Genomic DNA, 26,465 nt, shown 5'->3' with positions numbered 1-26,465 from the left:
GTGCCTTGCAGTTCCAGTTTAGAAAGTGGAGAATGAAAGAAAGCATTAATCTGGCTGAAATCCACATAACAAGATTGTGTGCGAAAGAAAAGTGAAATCAGACAATGCAGTTGGTGAAGTACAGCTTGAGGAGGGGCAGGGAATATGCTAGAAACAGCAGTTTTCTAACCTCTTTACTGCAGCTGAACAAGCTTTAAGAGGCATTAGGATTTATTCTTCGTAGTGAGAGGGGTAGGAGAAATCAGGACCTAGTTACTGTTACTTGATTTTTGCAGCAGAATATTCCTACCAGAAGTAGGGCTGTTGGAGTGTGCTGACAGGGAAATGATTTGCATTTGGTAGAACTGCCCCTCAGTTCTTCCAGCTCGCTCTGCCCTTGTGGCACTTCAACACTGGTCACTTGCAGGCTCTGCGTTTAATGTTTTTGATTTTCACCAGTTGCTCTGCAGAAAAGGATTGTGCAACAATCAAGGACTACTGATCTCTGGGAAGAGGCAGAAAACATGCTTTCAGATCTCAAACTCCAGCCAGGGAAGCCTCTCTAACTGTGCAGTAACAGAAATTGCTTAAACTATGGATAATCTGCTGCATAAGTCTGTCTTCTCCTACCTCGTACAGCTTCCTATCCATGCAGTTTGGAAACTTGTATCGACAGTGAAAGACAAGAGGATTCAAGAAAAGGTAAAAACAGATTAAAAGAAAAACCTCCTTCAATTGTAACCCTGTGGGTGACCTAGCTATATATTAAAGGGGAAGGATCAGAAGTTTAGGTGCACTGTTTTCTAAATGTCAGTATCTTGGAGTAATGGCTGTGTTTAAGTTTTTATAAGAGCTTTGGGACTTTGAGGAAAATTAGCCCTGCGAACAAATAATTTTTGACTCCAAGAAAATTACTGGATATTTAAAGCAATTTGGGTCTGAGACCATGAAGCTTTAAGTAGTCATTACCTGTCTGAGGGTCACAAAAATCTGTATTTCACTGCTGTCATAAGCCAATTTCAGTGTAATTCCAGTTCATCTTGAATCACTCATCTCCATCCTAGCTGTCTGAAGAAATTGTTAAACTTCCTTCTACTTTTGATAGTCTTGAATCTGCTTGTTACACTAAGGGTCGTATATTTGAGAAAATGAATTCCTAAATATATATATAAAATAAACCAGGCTTCCCCTCTTAACTCTTCCATTAGCCATAAACATTATGCTCTGCTTTTCTCTATGCTGTAAGGACTTTGCCTCTGAGATGTTAATTAGTCTGAGATCATGTGTAGGGACTGGTCAGTATTTGGGCTCTTTGTCATTTGAATCTGTGTTAAATAAAAGGTTAAATTCTTGGCAGTAGGGCTTGTACCTTAGTTTATCAAGTGTTTTGGTAGATCATGATTTCTTGACTTAAATGCAACATGAATATCCTTGGGAGAACTGAAATGTTATCTGAAGTTGTTGCTGTTTCACAAGGGAAGGGAAGCTGTTTAGCATGAAGCGGAGAAGGGGTGAGCCTGGAATGGAGCCATCTCTGATGGATTACTGTTCTTTTTCATCCAATATGTGCTCAATATTCAGCTATGTGATGAGCATTCAGAAGAAGCCTATAAGAAGAGCTGGAATTCTGCATTCCTTTGAAACAGTTAAACATCTTTGCTCTTTGTGCACTAAGTGATATTGAAAAGCATACTTCTCTAAATGAGAGGTCAGCAGGCAAGAAAAGAACATTCCTTTGACATGATATATTTTTGAAAAAAAGCACCAGGGCTATAACTGGTGGCGGGGGGGGGGGGGGGGGGAATCTGCTTTTCCTGTTTTGGTACAGTAATGTTCATATTTTCTTTTTCTTACTCCTAATGTTTTTACAGTGGCTAACAGCTCAAGCAGTACCTGTTTAAAGAAACATTGTATTTGCTCCCCTTTGGGTTTGTCCAGTGTTGGCAGGGCTGATACTCACTAATGCTAACATTTGCTGCTTTGACTCTACAAACGTAGGGTGGGAAGGGCAGCTGAGCTCAGCAGGTTGCCCTGCATGGTGTTGAGAATAAGCTTTATATTTCTGAGGATCACATTCTGTTATCTAGCAGGGTAAATTGTTGGGATTGTTTGCTTAATACTGCCTCAATGCCTTTTAATAAATATTGTCAGTAGATGACTAACAGCTTTATATTTGAGAGATTTTTGTCATTGCTTTCTCAGTATTCACCCACTACTGATCTGGACAGGTATTAAAGCTCAGGAGGGCTGATGGATCCCTGCTAACAGTGCTACAGTCATGTTTCATTCAGACAGTTTTTGTCTGATGCTCATAGTGCTGCTTGTACAGTCACGGAGGCAAAAATCACAAGCAGAGGATGTATGAAGGGCTAGCGGGCTAGTAACTTTGAGTTGGTCAAGGTTTATCCTGACAGCTGAACTTCAGAGGATGCATAGATCAGTTATAACTTGAACGTTAATTGGTGAGGTTGAATGGTTTAGAGAGCAACCTGTAACTTGATGCTAAATTAAATCATTCTGTATGTGTAAGGATGTGAATATCTTCAGTGCAATATGCTTCTGGCATTGCTGCTCCAAACTGCTGGAAGAAATCCATTTAATCAAAACAAGCATTCATGTGCTTATTAGTATGTTAGTCCCAAGACACCAAGTTTTATCAATATAAAATGAACTGAATGTGATGCTATTATTCATTCTCTTTACATTCACTGCACAATATCAGGCAATGTGATGAGGTTTGTTGAACTGCTGTTCACTTAGATGTTCCAGAAAAGAGATGCATCCTAGGAGACTTGTTCTCTGATCAAGCATTTTAAATGAAATATAACATTAAAATAAGTGTAATGGTTTCAGTCTGACCTCAGCTTTGCATGCTCACTTTAATGAGTTGCATTTTACTCTGGAAACTAGACAACTAAAAATCCAATTTACTGGTTGCTTAGAAACTTTGCAGAAACCAATCATCAGCAAGAGCATTAGACATCAATTATTTCAGTAAAAACTAAAGCTGTGAAATAAATGCATATTGTTCAGAAACAATGGATTCTGGAAATTATCACAGCATCTTACGAAGTCCAAGAGATAAACAGATAAGAAGGACATGTATATAGATAAGAACATCCAGACTTATACTAAGCAGGATAAACTTGCTTCAGGTATACAGTATGGCTTAGGTAGACTGTTTCCATACTGGCAGTGTAATAAATGTTTCCCTTCTTGGATCACCTCCTGGAATCATTCCTTACTGAACATACCAGGCCCAGGAACATGGACTTCATGGGGTATCAGTATGATCCAATAATGGAATTATTTATGACCTTTACAATTTTTCTCTCCTATTTTTAACTCTATTTTGAATGTTTTAAAACACAAAAATCTGAAAGATTTTTTACAAGCTTGATAGAAATGGTATGAAAATATACTCTATGGCTATATGGTAGAGCTTCTTTGAGAGTAAGCAACATTTTAACAGTACAGCTGATTTCAGGATGTAATTCTGGTTAAATAAGGCTTTTATCTTGACCTGTATAGCTATTTATTATGGGAATATGTATTTTTTTAAGAGTAATTCTTATCTAATTCTACACATTGAATTTTTCCATAAAACCGATTAAGTTTTTGAAAGGTCTGAGGCATTTAATATTAATTCAGCCTGAGTAAGGAAATGAATGAAACAATGCCCTAGGGTGTGGAACCGTTATTGACAGAGGAATTAAGATTTTTTTTTTTTTTTTCTATAACTTAAAAAAGCTCCAAATAAAAATGATAATGAAGAAACCTAGAAGATATAGAAAAGAAGACACCAGAGAGAAGGTGAAAATATAATGTATGTTTTATATGGTTACTGCTGCTTTTGAGGGGCTGGAAAATCCAAAACCCTGTGAATTTTAGCCCTGGAAGTGGCTGTGAGAAATTCTGAAACAGCAGCTAAGTAGCCCTGGAAATGAGATTTCCTCAGTGACTATGCAATGGGTTTGTGAGTTTAGTGACATGGCTGACTAATCCCAGTCAACCCCATTTCTGAGTATGCAAATCAGAAAACTTTTTTTGCTCCTGCTGATAAAGACATAGTATAGCTATTAACATTCCAGTTATTTTCTTGACAAACATAAAAGGCCTATTATTTTAAGGTGTTTAAGAGGCCTCTCTGCTTAGATAAAATACAATAGAAAGAATATATGTGGCTTGTTTAATGGTGTATATGCTAGGAGGTTTGTCTCCTTTCCTTGAAGTAATTTTTCAATTCATTTGGCAAAGCAAGTAATAAATTTTGCCTTTGCTAGTTTGAGTGTATCTGAGTTAGTGTTTAAGGAAATGACTTTTCAAGAGTATTGTAGGGTTACCTCTTTCCAAAACATGGCCATAAGACTTAGACTTCCTGTTGAAAATGCTGGTTGGACCCAGGTAAAACTCTTTCCAGAAAGAAGCCATAGGATGCTTTTTTCCTTTACAATCAGCTTCCAAAAGACATCTGGCCAATGTTAAAGAAAATGGAGGAACCATTGTTTGGTGCTGGGGAAACCACCAGCTCTACTCCTGAATCCTAGCAGTAAACAGACATTTTTTATAGCTTCTGCAGCCAATGCTTCTTTAGAATTATTTTTGAGTTACCCACCAACCACAAGATGAATGCTAAAATAATTTCTCTAGCTAGCAGTTCATGCATAAGAGTGATACCATCAATGAGCTTCTAAGCATGAGCATTAACAGATGAGGTTTGATCCTTTAGGGAAACCACCAAAAGAGCTCTGGGAGTCCACAACTGAGGCAGCACAGAATGATTTGTACCTTGTGCTTATCATTGAGAGCATGTATGTCTTTAGCAATTAACACAGCTACTTTGGCAGAACCCTTTTTAGCCTCTTTTCTGAAGGAAGTGAGCTGTATCTGTCCCTCTCCTCCAGTGACAGTGGAGCTCATGGATAGAGGAGTCCCAAAGATGTAAAACATCCACACACTTACTGAAAAGAGGGGGGGCATCCTATTAAAACTGCCTGTAAGAGCAGCATTTCATCAGAGATCATGCAGGGGAGAGTAGTCATGAGTACTTCATGTGCTGGAAAAGCTCTTGTCAGTGTTGTCACCTCTTGGGGTATTAAAACACCACCACCACCATCCCCTCCCCCCAACCCCTACTCTGAAGAACATATCTGAGAAAATCCTTGACTCCGATACCTGGTAGTGGTTGACTCCCTACTGCAACTCAGTCAGTTAACAAGTTGGTCAACCAGAGTACACCAGACTGCTGGAGACCAGGCAAGATATTCCCCTAACTGTCATGGGAGAGCTATTCCCTGTCATGAAAACATACTTGTCTTTCCTAAGTTTACAGTTCAATCACTGCTTTCTAAATTAATTTGATTAGAGTTTGGTAACAGCACCTATGCTGAGTTGCATCAAGCTGTCTTTCCTTCAAATCACTGTCCTAACTGTGACTGGGCAGGATTTGTAAGTCGCTCTAAGGTCTGAGTAGGAACAGTACAGTTCCTCTTGCAGGATGTTCTCCTAACAGAGTTTATCAGATGTTTGCTTATGTGGTGCATTGTTCTTTTGCCTTATCTTTTTTTTCCCCTCAGAGGCAACTCTTCCCAGTTTAACAGTCAAAATCTTATCTCAAAGTAGCTTTGAGGAAGATAGTGCTCACAAAGGATGTGGAGAAAAAAGCTTGCAGGCTGCATGCAAATAGGAAATAAAGTACACCCTTCAGTCAGTACGTAACCTTTGGAATAATTTATCTGTTGTCAGCCTGTACTCTGAAATTCTGGTTAGAGGTGCTTGTAAAAGATTTTACATAGATGAAACGGAGGTTACAGTCTTTGTGCACAGTTTACAGACAGAAGTTCTCTGTTACATGTACAGCCAGACTGGATTACAGAAATAACTCCTCACAGCTTTAAAATCTATATTGGTTGAATCAAAATGGCACTGTTGAACTTTGTAAATGTAGTCGTTATATGCCAAGCAACATTAGACTGAATTTGACATATGTTTGACACTCAGTTCCTGAAATTATAGGACTACAGGCATTTTAAAGGACACATTTCATGTCCTCAAGTGACAATCTAAGACTTTTTCAAGAATGATCTCTTCCAAGTGGGAAAGATTTTAGACATCAAGTCAGCCTGGAGATGAGCTACTGAGGATGCAGCTAAAGGGTCTGAGCGGGACACATTCCCCAGTAAAAAATCTAACAGCTTTTGCTGAAATAGCAATGGCACTTGATTTCTGCTCCGAGATTAACAGTACCTCCCATCACATACAAGTCAACCTCTAGCTGGAACTGATGCTGTCTCTTAATGTGTATAGGAGAGAAGAGATCTACTATTGCCAGTGTTGCAACAGTGATAATGCTTGTATTATGGCTGTGGTAGTCCAAGCACTACTATTGAGGTAAAATAGGAGTGGGGCACCTGTAGTCTGGCTTTATTTTGCTTTTCTAAAGATTGCTGTATCTAAAGATGCATTTGGTGTAGCTGCCTCAAGTTTCCAATATAAGCGCTCTATGAAATACACAGGTATTACAAAGGACATAGTACTTCTCTACTAGGACAACTAAGAAATCTATACAGCTACGAATGAAAACTTAATTATAAAGGCTTTAGACATGTGAAGTTAAGTTTGTTTAATAATATGGTATACTTTTTGGTATGTAAAAACTATGCATATGTTAAATTTGAGATGACATGTTAAAAGTGCTGCTTGCTTTGAATGACTAAGGTGCTATGATTTTTGTGATTAAATACAGGCTTGACTCACTTCTCTAATGAAATATTTTCCCTAATTTCTGTTCTTCATTGTTCAGAAACATAAAAAGCATTAACTGATTGCTGTGTATTCCTGGGGTGGTATGTCCAGAATCTGAAATACTTTGTGATTCTTTAGGGCTGATGGGTATTATGCTGTTCAATATTTTATGCTTAACACCATCATGCCAAAATGATTCTTGTGTCCCGACAGTTCCCTGCAGTTCACAAATTCATTTGGAAAACTCCAATTTCTAATAGAGGTGGGTAGCTCAGGTATCCTTTGTCACATTAACTTGTTCTAAGCTCATTTGCATCAATATTTGAGAGACTGCATCAGCATAAGTCCCCATTTGCTCTGGTTTGGCTTTATGCTAGACTTCCTACTGTAGTTGCACAGAAATTCCTGTCAGGATTGTATGAAGTTTTCTAGAGATGTGCAGATTCTTCTTTTTTCCCCCTAAGTGAATCTTGAATTATGATCACTGGTATTGAAGTTTAGATGTTTTGCCCCTTCAGATAAACATCTTTGAATTACAATCTTATAGTTGAAGTATAAGCTGGGTCTCCACTGCTTTGTGTCAAAAATGACTAGTTGATTTTTCAAGCATACACTATGTCTGTCACACTTTAAGATCAGCAGGTTTTGGTATTGTCATAAGAAAACAGCAAGTCATACAAACCACTTGAAGGAAGGACTATGCTAAACAAGGATCCTAATCTTAGTGTTGAGCTGTTAATCTTAAAGTGAAGAGGAGCTGTGGTCCCTTAGTATCTTGTAGAACTTATCTAGCTGCTTATGGACTGTGGCAGCCCTTGACTAATGGTTTATACTATTCAAATTCTTATTTTAAGAAGTTGAAAACTTCTTAACCTGAATGGTCAATGCTTACTTATTTATTTTTTTGGAGTCTAAGTTGATGAGATGGTCTGCTGAAGAATTCTTCTGTTGTTGACATTTAAAATAGGATTGTATTACACTTCCTGAAATACTATTTTTCATTTAGGCACTTTTAGTGACACTGGTATCATCTCAATCAGATATGGTCAGGTTCTTCACTGAAGCTGAATGGCTGCTGACAACAACTATTGCTTGGGGAGGTGGGCAGAGTGGAACAGGCTGGCTGCCACTTCTGAAATCTAGTAAAAAAAAATCTTAACAGAATAGGCAATGCAGTAGAAAGCTTAGAGAGAGACTAAACTGGACTTTTACAGGATTCTTTGAATAACTGGTAGAGCAGTGTATGTAAACACAAGCATGTCAAGGGTTGAAAGCCAAGAGAAAAGATTTCAAAATTTAAGATATATCCATTACTGTAGCTTTATTTGTGTACAAATGAAATGCATTATTTTTAATTAAAAAATTCTCACTGTGCCATCCCACTGTTTCCTCCCTTTTTAAACTGAGTAAGTCTGCCAGATACAAATGGATTAGATATAATTTATGGGACCTTCATGTTAGCATTTCTAATGCCATGGAAAGACAAGAAACCCACCAAAATTTAGGTAGCATTTAAAGTTCTGAAACAGTGAAACAAAAAAGATCCTTGTGATTCCTGTTTATGTAATTGAATTTCTCAAGCTATGCTCTGTCAAACCAGCTTATCACACCATCAGATGTACTGAACATGTGTTACAATTAAGAGGTACCAGGCTCACGTGTACTCAGTAACACATGTATATATTCAGATTTCTCCCCAGGAAATTAGACATAAATATAGCGGCCCTATTTTTTAAGTATATTTTAAAATTAATTAGAGCAGAAAATGCTCTAGACGCATTAAAAAAGGTTAGCTGAAAATGCTTTTGCATGCTAGAAATTCCAGGACTGTCAATCCCAACAATTACAAAAATGACTTGGCCTTTCAAATTCTGATTTCTTTTCAGAGAAATTTCATTTGGCCTTTTCTATTCAAGTTTTGAGATTCATGCTTTCAAGCTTTTCTTTAACTAAAAGGATTAGAAACTTTTTTCAGCATAGGCAGACATCTTTGATACAATTGCACAGTTCCAGGAACCAGCATGTAATATCAAAGAATATGATATTAAAGCCCGGAAACTGCAAATACTATTAACACAGCAGTATAGTAGGAATCAGGCTTTTGGTTGTAGCCTCTTTCTTTATGGTATTTGCTTTGCATCCACAGGAGGTTTGTTATAGGCTACTACAGCCTGAACTAAGTCTGTGGGACAAAGGGAGGAACCTGAATTAGTGATAGCAATCTTAATAGCAGTTGCCTTTCGTAGTAACATGTGGTATTTTCAATGAGGGCTAACATAAAAAAATACATTTGCAACCAGCCTATATACAGGACTCATAAGTGCTGAGAATTGCCATTAGAAGCTTTTAAACCTGAACAAATTTCATGTAGTTGCTCCTTCAGTTACGGTGCCCCAAGAGGCACTGGGTTTGAGCAGGGCCAACTTTGCATGGAAGGACGGGAGGTCATGCCACAGCTATTTTGAAAGGGTGAATGGAATCACTGTCACAAATGACTACGCTGGTTCAAAATCATGTAAATGTAACAACAGCAACAACAAAAAAGAGTACTGCTTAAAGATAAGTGCTTGTGATGCTTGTATACCGACAGTAAACCTGGGACTCATTAGAAAATATTTGCTAAAAAGTTCCCGTTGGGATCAGAAGCCATTGTGTGAAGGGCTGCAGAAATGTGTGAAGTCACTTGTTCTTTTCTTCAAGATGGATGTACTTCTTTAAGTGGCCTAGGACTTGAGGGGGGGAAAACGGTGGTTTTCCTTTTGTCACAAACAGCACAAGAAAATGCTGTTTTAAAGGTTTTAGCAAATCTAAAAATGGACCTTACTTTTTCCCACTGAACTTTAGTTTCTCTGTTACAGTTCTGTCTTCCTTACACTTTGACCCTGGAGGTAGGATCTTGATTAGACTCTGTAGGATGTAATAGCTTAATTGCTGCAAAGCTTAATTTCTTCAAACCTGTCGCTCTCTTAAGATATTCCAGGGAGACAACGGCTTAGGACATAACAGCCTTTATCAACAGGAAAAACTGAAACACTAAGGTTAGCTTAGTTAGAATCCTTTGTAATCTGTCCCAGGAAGTGAAAAACAGCATCAGACTCTGTACACACGTTGAAGATGTGAGGCTGTAAACAACCAAAGATCAACTTTTCAAAAAGTGAAAACAATTTGGAGTGAAAATTATGGGGAGATATAAAAGATAAATTCTTAAAAGCACCTGGTTTGCTGGAATCTGTATCTACTGAAGAAAATTCTCTAGGAGTCCTGTTCTGCAACTTCAAGAGCAGCAAAATCAAGATTTTGGTTCCCACTGTATACACACATAAGTCACTTCTAATTAATCCACGTTGTGCCTACAATGTCAGAGGCTTCCAACGATAGTTTTATTTTTTTCCCCTGGATGGATGATTTTCCATAGGTCAATGAGTGATGAATCAAACATTTACAGCTTTATATCTTTTTAGTTCAGCATATTAAATAAACCATAGCTATATGGCTGGATAGACGTATGATTAGATACAACCTGATAATAGCTAAACTAATGATAGATATAAACATAGATTTGTGATTAATTAAATCCTAGATATTACAGGAATTGTAAAATATACAATGTAACATTTGATGTGATATGATAAATACGATCTCATAACAATATCTTAATACATCTTATTATAATCTTATGACCTTACATATTATATGGAATATGTAAGATATGTGATAGAAATCATGTCTCTGAATAGATATAAACAGATTCTGGGAAGTTTTCAAATAGTATACGGAATCTTTAGGGTTATAATTTACTTCAAGCTGAAATTCAAACAGGAAACAAGCTTTTCATGGATCTATCACTGCCAGTTTCTGTAGTCTATAAATAGAGTTGTATCCTCAGAATTCGTCGACAGATCTGGATTACGTTGGAGGCCCTTAAAGATGGAATGGGAACTATGTAATATTTTTACTGAAAGAGAAACTTCTTTTTTTTTTTTTTTTTACTTCTGAATAGGCAGTTGGCATGCTGATTTTGTACAGAAAGTCCCCACTAGCCAGATGGTGGGGAGGAGGGCATACGGTACAAGTTTCAACTCTTTTTAAATTAAATCCCCCTCTGGTGCATCTTGGCTTGTTACAGATGCACAGAATGGAGCTGATGTTAGTCACTGATTTACTGGAAGGGAGAGAGAGGGGCACCTCGGGGCCCTTTTACCCCCTCCCCCCATTGCGACAGGCTGGTGGAATATACCCTCCCAATTCATACCATGTAGCCACGGGCTTTGTCCCTCCCATATCCATTCCTGGCAATTTCAGTTGCGGCTGTCTCCAGCCCTTGGTGATGCATGGCTATTGTTTAATGTAAGAGTTCGGCTTAAGATGGTGATGTGCCTAGAAAATATTCTAGCACCTATTTCCAAGGCAGAGAGGAGCCTTTTTGTGTTGCCCTGCAATGGATGTTTGGGGTTTTCTTTAATTCCCTTGTGCTGAAGTTTGATATTCATCAACAGTGGTATGGGAACACTTCTGAGCACTTGCTCCTGCCTCCGTTTTGTCGTTTTGTCCTAGCACAAGCTTGTGTAGCTGGATAGGGAACCAGGTCAGAATAACCTTGTTAAATTTGGGTATTTTTACTAAGTGTACTTCACTAAGTTTCTAAGTGTCGCATAACTTGTGTGTACAGTTTTTCTTACTTCTTCCTCTCCAGCCTTATAGTTTGGGTCTATTAAGAATGCATCTGAATACAGATTTAGACTTTCAGTTCACCACTTGGCGTTACCTTAAAGTTAGGGCTCTAGAGCATGTAGTTGCAATAGAAGCATGCTACATTAATTGCTTCTACCAGCTTTAAAAATGTGACCTCAGACTACTTCTGTTAAGACATAAGGGAGGAAAAAAATCCTCTGAATACTTGACTTCCATTTACATACACATAGTAGTTTTTCTGAAAATAAAAAGGAAAGTGGAATGTGAGCTCTTCTGTTTTACAGAAGTTTATAACTAGTTTTTCCCAACCTGAAAAGCTACCACATGCTTTCACTTGATAAAATTTTTGGCTCCAAGTTTGAATAAAATTACACAGTCCAAGACATCATGCTTAAGTGCTTTATCAAACAAATTATCTTATTCTTGCCAGGAGCTAAAATCTTATAACTATGTAAACATCTGTTTACTAACTGCCAGCTCCTTACCAAATATTACCTTCACCCCATTTTACCCCCACCAGTAATCTTGAAAAAGAATTTCCAAGTGTTGAGAGACTTGGCAAGGTTACTTGTCTGCAATATATGCAGCATTCCTGAAATTCCTGGCACATTAGTCTTGAATCAATTCAAACTAAAGTACTTCTGCTGGCGTGTTTTAACTGTTTATAGTTGCATTGTTGAAACGTTTTTAGTCTTGACCACAGACATTTTACTATAATGTGATAGAAATATTTTTAAAAGTGGGTGCTGTTCTTTCCTATTTAACAAATTGCAGTAATCCTTTGGCAAGACATAAACCTTTACTAGGGAGCAGTTTTCCACCTTCTGCTGTACTGGAAACATAACACAACCATAGCTTCAGCTGATGATGCAGCGGAGTGGTACCTTCGTCTGGTAGCACACATCCTAACAAGGCAAGTTGCCCGCCTCAGCTGAGGCTTCCAATAGTAACTTGCTTCATAGCATATTCCAATTATAGAATGTCTTTGGATGTGTCTCTTGGCTGTCTTTTACAGGCAACAGGAAACTACCTCTTTACTTCATAAAATGAGTAGGATTGCCTCTGGAAATGTGAAGCCTCAGTAGATAGGATAGAGGAACTTCTGAGAGCCTCCACTTCAGTAGTGAAGCTTTTACTGGAGTAGTCGGCTTTGAAAACAATCACTGAGTGTAAAACAGAAACAGCTGAAGAGCTCTGTATGCCCTAAACAAAGAGAGGGGAAACCTCTATGGAAAATATGCAATTAATATTTTTATCTGTTTCAAAATCATGCAGTTGAGGGAAGAGTATGGCAGGTGAGTATGGAATATGTGGCGGAGAGACGGAAAGTATTGAGAAGAAAAGTACAGAAGATGAAATACAGGTCTGAGACAACAATTGCGTGTTATGGTCAGAAAAGGAATTCATCTAGCCTTTCCCTGAAGGACAGATTAGAGCAGATTTTCTTGCATCCTTTGAGTGTGTGTTTGCAACAGTTCAAGCGGATTTCAGGTTGGAGCGCCCACAGTCCTGCCCCTGCCCCACTTTACCTTCCCGTACCAGTTCTGGGAGTTCAGCAGTAACACCTATTCTGAGGGCGGCTTTCTCCTCGGCTGGATCAGTCCCCCTGAGCTGGATTACCAAGAGGTGACAGTGTCAGGGCCGGCACACGGGAAGCACGGGACTGAGCATTGGCGAAAGAATTACAAAAGCCTGCTTCTGTGTCAGCTTAAACTGCTGTGGTGCTGCACCACATCTCTGAATGTAGAGCGTTAGTAGGGATGGGATGAGAGGGTTAAATTTAATGGTGTTTTAAAAATCAGTGAAACCTAATTTAAGACTGCCATAAACTGAAGTTCCTTAATTAGCACAATTGCACAGTGTCAAGATGGGGCTGAGCTAAGGTAATTTGAAAATGTAGCTAGGTTTCTTACATCTTAACATGCTCAGATTTATAAAATGAAATGAGTACTTGTTTCCTCTGGGAAAACTGTATCATTTTTCTTCTTTTAAACTTAGTGAACTGATTTATATATATATATGTATAGGTATAAACATTCAATCTATATGTAGAATTACCGTGGATTTTCCTCTGGAAAATACTATTCAGACGTGAGGTGATTGCTTCTATCAGCTGTCAGTTGAACAGCATGGATGGAAAGGATGTGGGGAGGAAATAAGCACTGAAGGCTTTACAAATGACACATGCCACTTTAAGTGTGTAAATGAGAAGCTCCAGTATCATCACTCCCCTGTCTTGACTCCAGTCATACAAGTACTCTGCAGAGGACGGTAAAAGCACTGGTGAGCTTTTGACATCAAGATGAAAGACAACGAATAATGAGATTAAATTAAATGAAAGTCCATCTTACCAGAAAGTAATTTTTTCTTCCAGAACAGCTAATTTGTGCTCAGTGTATTGAGGGCAGCTAGAATTATGCCTAGAACAAAGTGAACAAATAGTTGAGAAGCCTGTTATGACTAGAAGGATCACATATGAACCTTTTCTACCCCAAACTGAAATGCTATAGAAAGCTTTGTCCATATTAAAATACTACTGATGTTATGATTCAGAAAAATGTTTCTCTTATTTTAATGTATAAATAAACTTCTCATGAGATTAACAAAATTTGTAGTAGCTCTCATTAGGATTACTCAACACTAACAGAATTTAAACAAATGCATATTTGAAAGGATCCTTTAAAAGGATGTGGAAGCTCACTTCAGAGCAACAAGTATTTCAAGTGCTGTTACGGTCTGAAAAGTGACTTCAGCAGAATTCTGTACAATAGATCTCCAATCTGTGAACCATGCAATTAAAATACATTTTACTATTTGTGGCAGCTGTAGCACAAGGCAGTAGTTGAGACGAAGTTGAATTGATTGTGATCCTGAAGACTAAACCAAACTTGAAGTTAAGCTTGCACATAAACATGCTGCAGGTTAAGGCCTATCAGTTTAATGCCATTAGACTGAATTCTCCCTTCTTTCCTTCCAGCTGAACCATGGTGCTATCTAGAATGTCACATATTTATTACCTTTAATTTTTCCAAGCCTTCCAGAGGCCCTTAATTCTTCTGAAGAAGTAGAAAGGCAACTAAAAGCAACCTTTTGGGTTGCCTTTAGATTCCTAAGGAAGCTAACAATGCTTTTTTACAGCTGACTATCAGAAAACAACCAACCAACCAAACCGCTTTATCAAATCGCTAGTTCTCAGCCCTGAAGGCCCAGGAGAGCACAGAAAGTACTGAAAGTTGCAGTACCCATTTATGCTCTCCATACCTGTTCCACCCTCTTGGCTGTGCCAGAATAACCACTTCTGATTTAGTTAGAGAAGTCTGTATTTACTGATCTGCCGGGTTATTCCAGACATGAATCAGTTCCCACATAAACTCAGGTGTTGGTCAGCTTGAAGTTGTGGTTCTGAGATAATCTAGTGGCTCCCTGCAGGCAAGGTCTGGCTTGGGCATCAAGAAGGGGTAGATGACATGACTTCTGTGGGGAAAAGGATGGGGAGGGTGGTGGTGGGGTGACTGGATGACAGGAATTCTTCTTTGTTGATGCAGCACATGAAGGTGGCACTGTGTGGTATCTGAACCTGGCAACATACCAAGAAAAGGAGAATGGCTGGGCCTGGGGGCTGCTTCAGTTGGCACTGAATGCTCGTGAAACTCTGCTCTCCTAATTGCAAATCTGTTATCAGCAGGTTCACTTATTTTTAGGAAGTATTTTTTGGTCTGCCAACTAGAAAGAGAAAACTGGTGATCTAACAACCACTAGGGTGATCAATCTTTTTTCCCCCCAAACCTATCAGTAGTGGGTATCCTTTCAAGTACTACTTTTTAAAAAGGGATTCTAACTGAAGTTGAGGGATTGTTTGGCCTTTCGTATTTGAATTTGTGTACGTTCTTCTAACTTGTATATGTATTTTCACTGGAATCATTCTGTTGTGGCTAGACGTGTTTGCTCATTGGATATTCAGAGAAGCATTTTATTGTGAGATTTTTTTTTACAAGGTTAAAAGACATAAAACAAATATTATTGTAATTTGTGAGCACAACTGGTTACTGTAAGCAAAGCCTTTTATAAATTTCAGACTTTATCTGCACAATCATATTCTAACGATGTTGCTTTGGTTTGCCAAATAATGCCTTTGCCATACACTTACGAGGCTTCCTGAAGATATTAAGGCTGTCCTAACACTCGTGGGTATCAAGTTCACATTAAGGTCAGGATTTTTTGAGAAATGATATTTAGCAGCAGATGGAGATAAAACACGTTGAACATTGTTTATTAAACAGCCACTGTTTGTAGGTGTAGAGTATGGCAGAAACATTAATATCATTTTCAAGAATGGGTATAGTCCTGGCGTAACACAGAAGAGGTGCTTCCCAACTGCCTGGCAGCATCACAGGCGTGTATGATTGGCAGATGTACACTAATGTGGAAGAGATTAAGCCCCGGAGACGAAGCTTTCTTAGTTCTCACTATACAGTAGGGCTCGCTTTTAACTTTCTTCTCTTCCTTTAAGACACATGAACACAGGATGTTTCTTAGTAGGCAGAAGGCAGACTTTGTCACAGATATTTAGGTCTCAGTAGCACCAGTAGTGAACAAGCTCAGTAACGTTTGATAGCTCCCTTCCAGTCTTCTCCCCAAACCTTTTCACAAAACAGTGTAAAGAAGTCCAAATATGTTGTGGATTTAAACAGTATTAGGACCTACAGGCTTTTTTCTTCATTAAAATATTTACATAAGTTTTTAATATTTAATGGTAACATCCGATACCGCAAGCAAGAGCTACCTGTTCTAACAAAGTAACTAAATGTTCTCCCTAATTAGTCATTGTGTGTCAGTTCTGTGTTGAAATTGAGGCATCATAACTAGTATCACAAGTAGCTCAACATGGTTCTCTTTTTGCCTTACAAAGAAATTAACAGAACCAGTATCTTGGAGAAGAGTTGTTGCTGCAATGACAGTGCTACCTACTTGTAGTGGGATACTTCATGGAGTAACCAAAGAGATATTCAAGTAACATGGCAACTATATGGGACAGGTCAGAAATTATGCATTAGGCAATCTCAAACAATTAACCTGCTTGTTGTCATCTTATTTTCTTGAATGCAAATATCTAAGACCCCTACTTTAAATCAGCACTTGTAACTCTTCTTTACCTCTCACAATGTATCGACAACTTTATATTATTTTGGCACTCAAATTTATCTTCAAGAGCTTTGGAAGAAGCAAGTATGCTCTTTAACTTCACCTTGTTCAGCTCAGGGATTCAAGAGGCATGCTATTATGGGTTGGGAGATTTAATTAAAACGTTTAAAATTTAGTTCTGTTAAATGCTTCTTATGAACTGACAAAGACTGATTTGAGTTTCTTCTGCTGCTGAAGAAAAACAAAGCCAAGGTGACAGGTCATTAATCATGAGATGTCAATGCACTTGTGTTTCTCCGACCATGTTGTCATGCTGCTTTAGAAACGGGCTGTAAAGCCTAGAATTAGCGCGTCTCCATTAGACTGTGACCTTGAAAGTCAAAAGGCCTTCTGTTCTTACCAGTGCTGTGCATCATACCTTAAACTTCATTATTATCTTAGGAAATTACTTTTATTTAAAAACTTCCCCAGCCTTGAAGCTCCGCATTGGAAATGTTGTTTTGAATAATATTCCTGTTGGTGTCCAGGTAAACCTAACCGAATTGGTGAAGCATTTTTTTCCCCACAGTACTTAACTGGTGAGAAGTGCCGGTAGTTACACGATCTGGCTACCTAAAGCCAGGTTTTACAAGTAGCGGTTTTGTACTGAGTTTGTGTTGGTTTTTTTTTTGGCTAACACTTGAAAGAACATGGTGATTCGTCTAGCGATTCAAAACTAACCAGACTCCAAGTCCAGCCTGGTTACACCGTAACCCCGACCACCGCAGCTGCTCCCTGCCTGCGACGCTCGTTTTCTCACAAGCCCCGCTTCGGCCACGCAGCGCGGAGGGCGGCAAAGCGGAAATGCGAGGCGAGGGGGTGCCGCGGGACTGCTTCCCCACGGCCAGCCCAGGCCGCGGGCCCCCGCGCCCGGTCTGCCTCTCGGCCCTGCGCCGGCCACTCTTCAGGCCGCTCAGCGATGCTCCACCTTCCTCTCGGTAACGTCCTTTCTCTGCCCGTAAGGGCGGCGGGGGGGCTGGACACCGGGGGCACCTCCCCAGCTCCCGGCGCTGCGGCGAGGCCGCCTCATCCGCGCCGGTGCGGGGACACAACGGCCGACAGCGCCGCTCGCCCCGCTCCCCGCGCCTGTGCTTGCTGAGGGGGGAGATCCGCCCGCCCTTCCGCCGCCGCGCCCCGCCCCTTCCGCCGCCGAGCCCCGCCCTCCGCCGCCGCGGAAGTGAGCGGAGCGGGGATGCGGCCGTGCTGCCGCCGTTGCCGCCCCGAGCCGCGGAGGTGAGAGGCGCGGCCGGGCGGCAGTGGGTGAGGGAGCTGCCGCTGAACCGCCTCTCCCCCCCTCACCCGTCACACCGGCCCGCGTCACATGTGAGCGGACGGGGCCGCGGCGGGGGGCTGCGGGGCGGGGGTCGCTGCGGGGCGGGGGTCGCCGCGGGCAGCGCCGGCGCCGCCGAGCTTCGGGGAGCGGGGCTGCTTTGCTTCCCCTCCCGCCGGGCTCTGAGGGGGCGGGGGGCCGGGGGTTACGCGGGGTGAGGGTTTTATTTTTAGGTGCGGAGCCCCTCCCCGGGCGGGCCGAGGCCGTTCGCGGCGCCTGTGGCGGGGGGGAGGGGGGGCTCGGTGATCCTCGGTGGTCTCCGGCAGCTCTGCGGGCTCCCTGCGTGCGTGTGCCCGCTCCGCGCCGGCGTGGGTGGAAGGGCGGTGGAGACCTGTAGGGTTCGGCTGCTGGGTGTGTTGTTTTGTGGGGTTTATTTTTTATTTATTTTTTTTCTCTCCCCCCCTCACCCCTTTTTTAGCACTGGTTTCTCTTGCAGATGTTGCTGCAGGTGGGGGCGAAGGGAGCGGTGTGATTGCCTGGGATCTGGGGGCATCTCTCTCCTCGCCTTTCAGCCCCCTCTCCGGCGCTGCTGTTGCTAAAGGTTTCTTGTAACTGTCGACTCGAGTGCGATTTCGATGGAAAATGAAGGTAAAGGTCTCATGGGGCTCACTGACTGCACGGGAGCTTGGAGGATTTGTGCATGCCGTGCGGTGACGGCTCCTGCCGGTGCGTGTGTCTGCTTTCCCGGCCCGGGGGTTCGCGGGGTTGCCCTCGCCTGTTCATCTCGAGGTAGGAATTTTGATCGGCGTTTGGTAGTTGAAGAAGCGTAGGACCGTCGTTTTCATTTATTTGTGCTGCTGCTCGTTGAGCTGATCAGACAGGTTCTCTCTGGACAGAGATTAAGAGCATCTATTGAGTGTTGAGTGCTCTGTGCTTTTGGAATAGCCATCTCATTTTTTTTTAGATAGGGGCTTAATGAGCGTTAGTTGCTTGGTATTTGCTTAGATCGTCTGGGTTTTTCAGATTTTTATCTTTTAGGGTGAAATTGCAAAGCATTAGTTGCATTTTGTGTTGAAATATTTTTGCGCGTGCTCTGTGTCCTTAAAAATGACATAGTTTTGCTCTCTTAGACAGTATTTAGTTAAAAAGTGGCACTGAAGTTTCGAGTTCTACCACCTGAAAGATCTGGTATCAAGTTGCCAATTCTATGTACTGAAAGAAGTCGCTCTCATGTTTTCTCTTCTCATGTGTAGTTTGGAAATGATCTGGGGAGTGATTGTAGCTTTTCCATGTTGGGCTGCAGGTTATGCTCTGGGAACCTTAAAAGCCCTTTTGCGTTGGGGATTGTGACTGAGCTTCATCTTGTACACCCCCCACGCCCCCATTTGACTCTGGGCGTTGAAAATCTCTGAAATGTTTATTTTTATTACTATATGTAAAAGAAAAGAGCTGTTCTCCCCCCCCGCCCGCTTATGTCATCGGTATTATTTGAAGATTATGTGGCTACTGGATTTCTTTTGCTATAGGTTACAATGTAAGACATAGGAGCTCCTTTTCCTCCCACCCTATTCTGGAGAGAGAGGTGCTTTTTTAGTAGTTTGACTTGAATGAAGAACTGGATTGAGTTCGTGGTGTGGTTATTATAATCTGGCATTTCAGAACTCTTTTCTAACTTTAAAATAATGTTAGAATTTTCTTAATTCTATTGATCATGTCTTCCAGCTGAGTATTTGTAATAAAGAGCACGGAATTTAGCAGGAATTTTGGAGTGTGGGGGAGCACCCCTAGAAGATTGATCTTTGTTTTAGGAGGCTGGATAGCTGATAGAGGTAGTGTCAGTGCCTTTGCATTTCAGTCAGTGTGTTGAAAATGAAAGATTTTTTGAATGGGCAGGATTGGGGGAGGGGGAAGCAAAGCGGATACGATGCCATTGAATAGAAATACTCTTAGAGGGGAAGAACAAGTAACTGTCTGACATTTGTGTGCCAAAACCAAAATGGCAGGAAGATTTCTAATCCCTTTTAGTTCTATTACCAAATAAATAGTATATCACAAATGTAGTTTATATTCAGGTTGCATATGATAGTATGGTCCATTCAAATTCTTCCGAATGCTGGTAGCACAGAGATGGCATTTCGTAAGTTTCTTATGGAATAAATTGTGTTTAAAAAATAGTAATATTGGTATGATAGAAGTAACATAAAAAAGCTTTATCTAGGGGAAAAATACTTTAAAAGATGATCAGATACATATTTCAAAGGCAGAAATAAATGCTGTGGTTTATTGAGGGATTTCAGAAGGGAGTGGGCTTCTGGGGGTAGGAGGAAAGCTAGACTTCAGTATTAATGAAAAGACTTGAGTTGTTTCTCTTAACACTTGAATTACTTCCTCTCCACTCCCCCACCCTCCCATCTCATACTGGAGTCTCCAGACAGGCACATGTATTTACAACTGTCTACTGTTTGTTTTGGTGTTCTTGGTATTTCTGAGCTCTTCTTTTCCTATCCATTTGCCATTTTGAGACAGCTAGACACTAGCAGCTTTCATGTTGGTACTTTCAGCACTCTTGAGAGGATCCTGAATGTATTTTCTCCACAAGACTGCTGAAGAGTCTTTGTAATCTTGTAGAACAAAGATGGCAGTTAGAATATCTCTAAACTTTTTTTTGTTGTTTTGCAAGTTTGTGTTTGAAATGTCTCTTTAGTTTGGATATTGAGCAAGAGATGGCAGATTTTTTTTCCCTTATTTGGATAAGTATTCAAGATTGGGAAGTGATAAGATGGCTTGGAAAACTGATGTTTTCCTGTGTTAATTCAGTATTCGGTAGCAGTATTGTATGTTTACTCTAAGCTAGTTAATGTTTTGTCCCAAGACTTCCTTGTTCCTGCCTCTTGTGTTTGGGATGATTAAACTTCCGTAAAAATTCACGTATCTCATGGTAATGGGGAAGAGAGAGTTTCCCATCATAGGAAGACTTCTGTTTAGCTCGATCCAAACAGAAATACAAACATCATTCCTCTAAGTCATAGTTTCAAAGATAGAATTTAGTGACTTCTTTCTGTAAGTGGAGATTTTTCTTAAACTAGGCAGTCAAGAGAACTTGCAGCTGTTTAGACAAGATGTAACTCTTAGGGCAAACTAGGCTTTGTAATTTTTGGATCTCTCCATTGGTGCCTTTGAGATGTTTTAAGTAATTTTCTGTAACTGTAGTTGGGATTTTTTTCTTTCTTCTATCACTGTCTTTTAGAACGTGACAGGTTCTTGTGTTCTACTGAAGATTGTCTTGTAGAAGGGTGCCTTTTAGTAGAAAAATAAAGAATACAGTTTAGGTTATATCAATGCTGAGCTTCTCTGCTCTGAGGTCAGACTATGATTACAAATACAAATTGTTAAATAGGAGTACTGGTTTGTTACGAAGGCATTCTGTAGCATTTGTTTTCAGATCATGAAGTGCCTAACAGCAGAGGTTAGGGTAACATTTTCCCACCTGCAAACCAAAAAGACTTTCCCGAAGTCATGTGGAAGATTGGTACAAAAACTCAGACCAGACTTGCTGTGAGTAATAGCAACATCATGTGGCAATGCCGAAATCTTCCTTAATCTTTGTTGTTTTGAGTCCTGCTTAATTTCAACTAATCTTCAAAGACAACTGTTAATTTCAGTTCATAGTCTGTCAGTAGTAATTTCATGATAATTTTGATAATTGGATGAATAATGAGTTATAAATCAAGGTTTTTTTTTTCTTTGAAAAGGTGCATTAGTTCTTTGCATAATCCTGTGATGACAAATGAATCGTTTTTATTTGTCGTGTGCTTGAGGTGCAATTGAATTTCCTAATGAGTTTCGTGGGTGTTTCTCTTAAATGGTAAAAACAAGCTTAGTTGCTAAACTAACAGTTTGAACATCAATGAGTAGATTTTTGGTTTGGGGGGCAGCGAGTTAGCACCCTGGACTAGCTCAGCATGGATTAGGCAGCTGTAAGTACTGAAAAAGGGGTGGAGCATGCATACATGCAACTGAAAACAGGGGGGGAAGGGGTGCCTGTGGCAGCAGTGACTTGAAAACAATTTAAATTGTTCCGGAGTGGCATCATCAGTTGTTTCATGAAAGCCATATCCAAAATAATCAGAATGAGATTCGTGATGGAAAATGTTAGAAATTCTGAAATGGTCTTGGTATTATCACAGCAGTTCATGTTCCTTTTGGCATGTAGATGATTTCTTAATAAACTAATAGGTGAAACAAGGATTTTTGTATTAATTGATTACTATTTCTTACCATATGCAGCTTGCAGAAAACTAGAACCCAATACTTTACACTTACGTTGGGAAAAAAGTCACATCTCTTCTGTTTAACTTGGATAAGGTGAGAGAAGAGATGTGTTTTTTTTTCTTTTTGTTTAAAAAGTGCAGAGTCTTCACTAAAGACCAGTTCTGGTAGATACCTTCCTATCTTTTAACAACGCTTTGATAACTTAAATAACTGCTAAGTTAGCATAGCACTTGTCTTACATTGGAAACGTAGATTTCCTTTTTAATTGAGCAGTCAGTGTCCTCTCTTAATTTGTTGTTTGACTGGTTGGTGAAGCATTAGATAATTTTAGTCTTTCCTTTCCCCTTTTTTCCCCTCCCGGTGCAAATAAGTCAGAAATGTTACGCTGTAATCTAGAAGTGATTTAACATGGAATCTGCTTGAGTTCAGACATCATGGAATGTATGTTTAGTATATTGCTAGCTTTAACTCCTTTACCTGGAGAGTGGCATAATCTCTGCTTAGTGAGTCAGAAAGAACGGTGGTGTAAGGAAAATGCAGGTAATTCTCAGGGTAGCTAATTTAACAAAAGAGAAAAACATTTTCACTTGCTTTTTTTGGCGAAGAGTTTGACAAGTATGTGGTGATCTTGGGACACGAAGTCATGAAATGGTCTCATTACTGCTGAAAGAGAATCCTACTCTCAGCTGTGTTCCTGCTGTGGGTGTTGTCTTGGCTGTCATGGTGGTTGAGTTTGTGTGGCTTGGCAGAAGGCTAGCCCAGCCCTTCTTTCCCGTTGCCCTCTGTTGGACAGCTTTCTGTTGAATTAGTAAGTTGAATGGGCTCATGAAGTGTCCAGTTAATGCTGAAAACAGTGAGGGGCAAAGCAGGAAGACCTCCTCCTTTCAGCATAAGCAGACATTAGCTTTACTCACTTCTTTATGTAGTCATAGCTTCAGTTCAGTATAAATTCACTCATAGACCACAGTGGAATTTTGCAATGGTAGAATAAGTTAATAAGTAGATTTTAGTTGAGACCTGCTTTTGAGTTGATGAAAGAGTTCAGGTGATACCTAACTGACACTGAGTGATAAAATTTGTGTTTGCAGTGTCGTTTGTAGGAGCTAGAAGGAACGATAAAGTTACAAGACAGAGAAGAGAAGGAAAATAAAATACAATAATCGAGTTAAAAATTTGGGACAAGCATCTGTTTCTAGTTACTGGTTTTCTAAACATTCTACTCTAAACAATTAGAAGGGATAAAATGGGTAATGGATTAGCAGATGCAGCTTACAGAATCTTTTACAAAGGCTTTTAAAATATTTTTAAGTCATAAATTCTCTGCAGCATTTTTTTCTGCATACATAATTCACAAAAAAACCCATGGTGAATACAGGGTTGCTGCTTTCTTCATACCAATTATAAGAGAACTTATTACCATAAGTAGAGTAATTATGGAGTGAGGTATGTTTGCATTTAAATTGGCACTGACACTAGCCTGGTGCTGAGAACTGTTGTAAATAAGAAGTTAAGGATTTTTTAAATTAGAATTTTATTTTGTCACATTATGAAGTAACTGCGTAGCTGTCAAGGATGTAATCAGCGATTGAGTCTTGGAGCTTCATTCATTATTTTAAACAAATAAATACTAAGCAAATATTTCTATTGGTGTTTTTATTTAATGTAACTATATGGCAGCTAAAGTCTGCACATCATAGATAGATTAGTATATCACAGGATGCTAAAATTCTTTTTTAGTATATGTTGTTCAAGTGCTGTCCTTCATTTGGAGACACTCAACACTTCAAAGTGTTACGAGATAGAAGCAGACAGTTGGAGAGGAGCCGTATGATCTTATTTCTAAGCTTAAATGTTCTGTTCTAGAAAGTTAGCGACTCGCTGGCGAGATAAATGACTGGTATTTAAACCCAAAGTCTCTTGGCCTTTGACTTCTAAACAACTTCCTGTGAATCAGGATTTAAGCAGAGGTGTATGCTATTTGGAGTCAAGTGAGATATGGCCATTGGTACTCTCTTCATTGAGTAATGAGTTTCTGAACTGACCCAGTGCTGTTACACATCAGCTTTGCTTTCATCGAGGCATTAGCATTGATTTGATCATTTTAGTGTGTGCTTAGGATTCTGTATCTTTTTATTCTTCTGATTATGAGTAGTGAGAAATGTATGAAATGTTCAAGCGGACTTTCCCAGTGTTCAAGGAGGTTTTTGGAACAGGAAGAGTCAAAGCTGGATATTTTGGCCAGCCAAATACGGATTGATCTGGTGTTTGTCAATACATTCTTGGTAACTCTGATGCCACCTCAAGGCTTTCAGCAACCAGGCTTTAAATTCATCATAGTACATTCTCCAGGCTATACAGAAGTGCTCTAAATAGTTACTCTTTTATAGTGATTGAATACAAAGTTTGAATGTTTGGCATTCTTAAGTTTCAACTGTGCACTGCAAAAATGGGCGAAAGGAAGAAAAGGTGGTTTGGACAGATGTGGTGCTGGGTGTCTGGCTGTTCCTCCTGCAATCTACAGCCCTGCAGTCAGGTTCAGGTGTCATTATTTTTGTGAAGTATTTTCTTTAGCTAGAGAGCAGGCAGTTGTCATTCACAAGGCTTTCAAGATAACCACATGGAATATACTACGATTACAGAAAATTGCTCAGCTTTACTGTTGCTCTGGTAGCCTCAGTTGAACTAGATGTCCTGTTTTTCTTTCCGCTTTTCTAAGTTAAAGAAAACATGGTGAAACATCCTGAAAGATACATTTCAGGTGGTGGACATGTGTTTCTCAGAAGTGTTTTTTTATAAGGTATTTTTAGTATGTAATAGTTCTTGAGTTTTACAGATTACTGTGGAGTTAGTAAGTTGGACGTTAAATGGAGCATCGTAGTCTTTATTACATTGCCTGAAGTAGATGAGGTTGGGGATAGGCCCCTCTCTTAAATACTTTACAACTTCTAGGATTGAGCAAACCTTGAGATTCAAGATGGGTCGGTGCCAGTATTCAGATTTCTGTTTCGTACTTGGTCAGAAACACAGAAGTGTACCAAGGAGTACAGTTCTGTGTTACGGCTGGTGCTTGGCCGTAGTGAAAGTCCGAAGTACTGCTGAGATTGTACTCAAATACAAGGCAGTTTTTTTTCTGGCTTGCGGGGCAGTTTAGCAGGTTGTTCTCATAATTTGGATATTTATATTTCTTTAGTCGATGGGTGGCATCTGTGCCAGGTTCAATACCGCCCTTTTTCTGTAAAGTCTTTCAGAATAACACACAATAGCAAGGGGCTGAAACTATGTGACCTTCCAGGAAAGAAATGACTTTGTAAGGAGAACTCATTAATGCAAATTAGTGTTTCTCTTTCCTTCTGGCTTTTTTAGAGAGAACTTTTCTGTGTACACTATCTTTGAGGTGGGGACTTCTGATAAAATGTTTAAACTAAAATACTGTTGAACGGGAGCAGAATTTTTTGGATATTGGAATATAGGGCTGCTGCGTCTATTTCCCCAGAAGTGAAAAACCATCACGCTTTTCCAGAGGAGTCCATTCAAATGAAGACAGTAGAAAGTAATTTCAAAGCTTTTGAAAAAGTATTTCTTCTCCTGAGCAAACACTACCTGGTAGAAGACAAGAGGCTCATTAGTCTGCAGACTTCAACCTTTCGGGGTTGAGAAGGGACAGCTTTTTGCAGTGGCAAGTAAAGTACTCTTTTTGCAAATTGGTTGTGGATGTTTGTGTTGAATGTTGGCATTTTACTTGTTGCTCTAAGAAAGCAGCATTATTTCCCCTAAAGGCATTTGTCAGAGTATAATACTCTTTTACCAGGTCCTTTTAGATAATCAATGTATGGAGGGTGTAATGTTTAATGTCAAATGTGTGTATTTGAAGATATTAGATGTTATGTGGGATTTCTGGTTTAGTAAGGTGATACATTTGTACTACATTTTAAGTACATTTTGTAAGTTGCACTTAGCAGAATATAGAAATGACAGTACACAGTTCAGTCGCAGTACCAACGTGACTCCTATTACCACTCTCTATAATACGCTCACCGTCATGACACTGGGCATCCTGAGTTGCAGGAAAGGAGCATGTGGGTTGAAACCAGCTGAAGTCTGTTGCTCTCTTTGAAATACTGTTGGTTGATCAGTGTATGTGTTGGACTGAGCGACGTATACATTCCCACAGCGCTATTCTGGCTAACTCAGACTTTCATGTTCTTTTGATGAAATCGGAGGGAAATAATGTTTGTAGCTTGTCTGTGTTAATAGTTTGTGAACTTGATTGCACTGATTTTTATTTATTCTATTAAATCTGTATCCACCACACTCAGCTACTTCCATC

The 26,465-nt window shown here is 39.9% G+C and overlaps 1 protein-coding gene across 6 annotated transcripts in view; it reads left to right on the top strand.

Moving 5' to 3' along the window:
• Positions 1–608: 608 nt before the first annotated feature.
• ATP2C1 (ATPase secretory pathway Ca2+ transporting 1) overlaps positions 609–26,465 on the top strand; it is a 74,838-nt gene continuing 48,981 nt past the window's right edge. Inside the window, exons 1-2 of one of the 6 annotated variants that reach the window (XM_075418888.1) lie at positions 17,740–17,829; positions 18,363–18,514. In XM_075418888.1, coding sequence (XP_075275003.1) covers positions 18,509–18,514 — 6 coding nt within the window. In that variant the 5' untranslated portion in view covers positions 17,740–17,829; positions 18,363–18,508. Of the gene's footprint in view, positions 682–17,739; positions 17,920–18,344; positions 18,515–18,562; positions 18,656–26,465 lie in introns of those variants that run through there. The other 5 variants (XM_075418887.1, XM_075418886.1, XM_075418885.1 and 2 more) reach the window with 5 other exon arrangements.

The sequence above is a fragment of the Opisthocomus hoazin genome, chromosome 4 (genome assembly GCF_030867145.1).
Source record: "Opisthocomus hoazin isolate bOpiHoa1 chromosome 4, bOpiHoa1.hap1, whole genome shotgun sequence".
Classification (NCBI taxonomy): domain Eukaryota; kingdom Metazoa; phylum Chordata; class Aves; order Opisthocomiformes; family Opisthocomidae; genus Opisthocomus; species Opisthocomus hoazin.
Note: the sequence above shows the minus strand (reverse complement) of the source record. Positions and strands in the feature narration are given on the sequence as shown.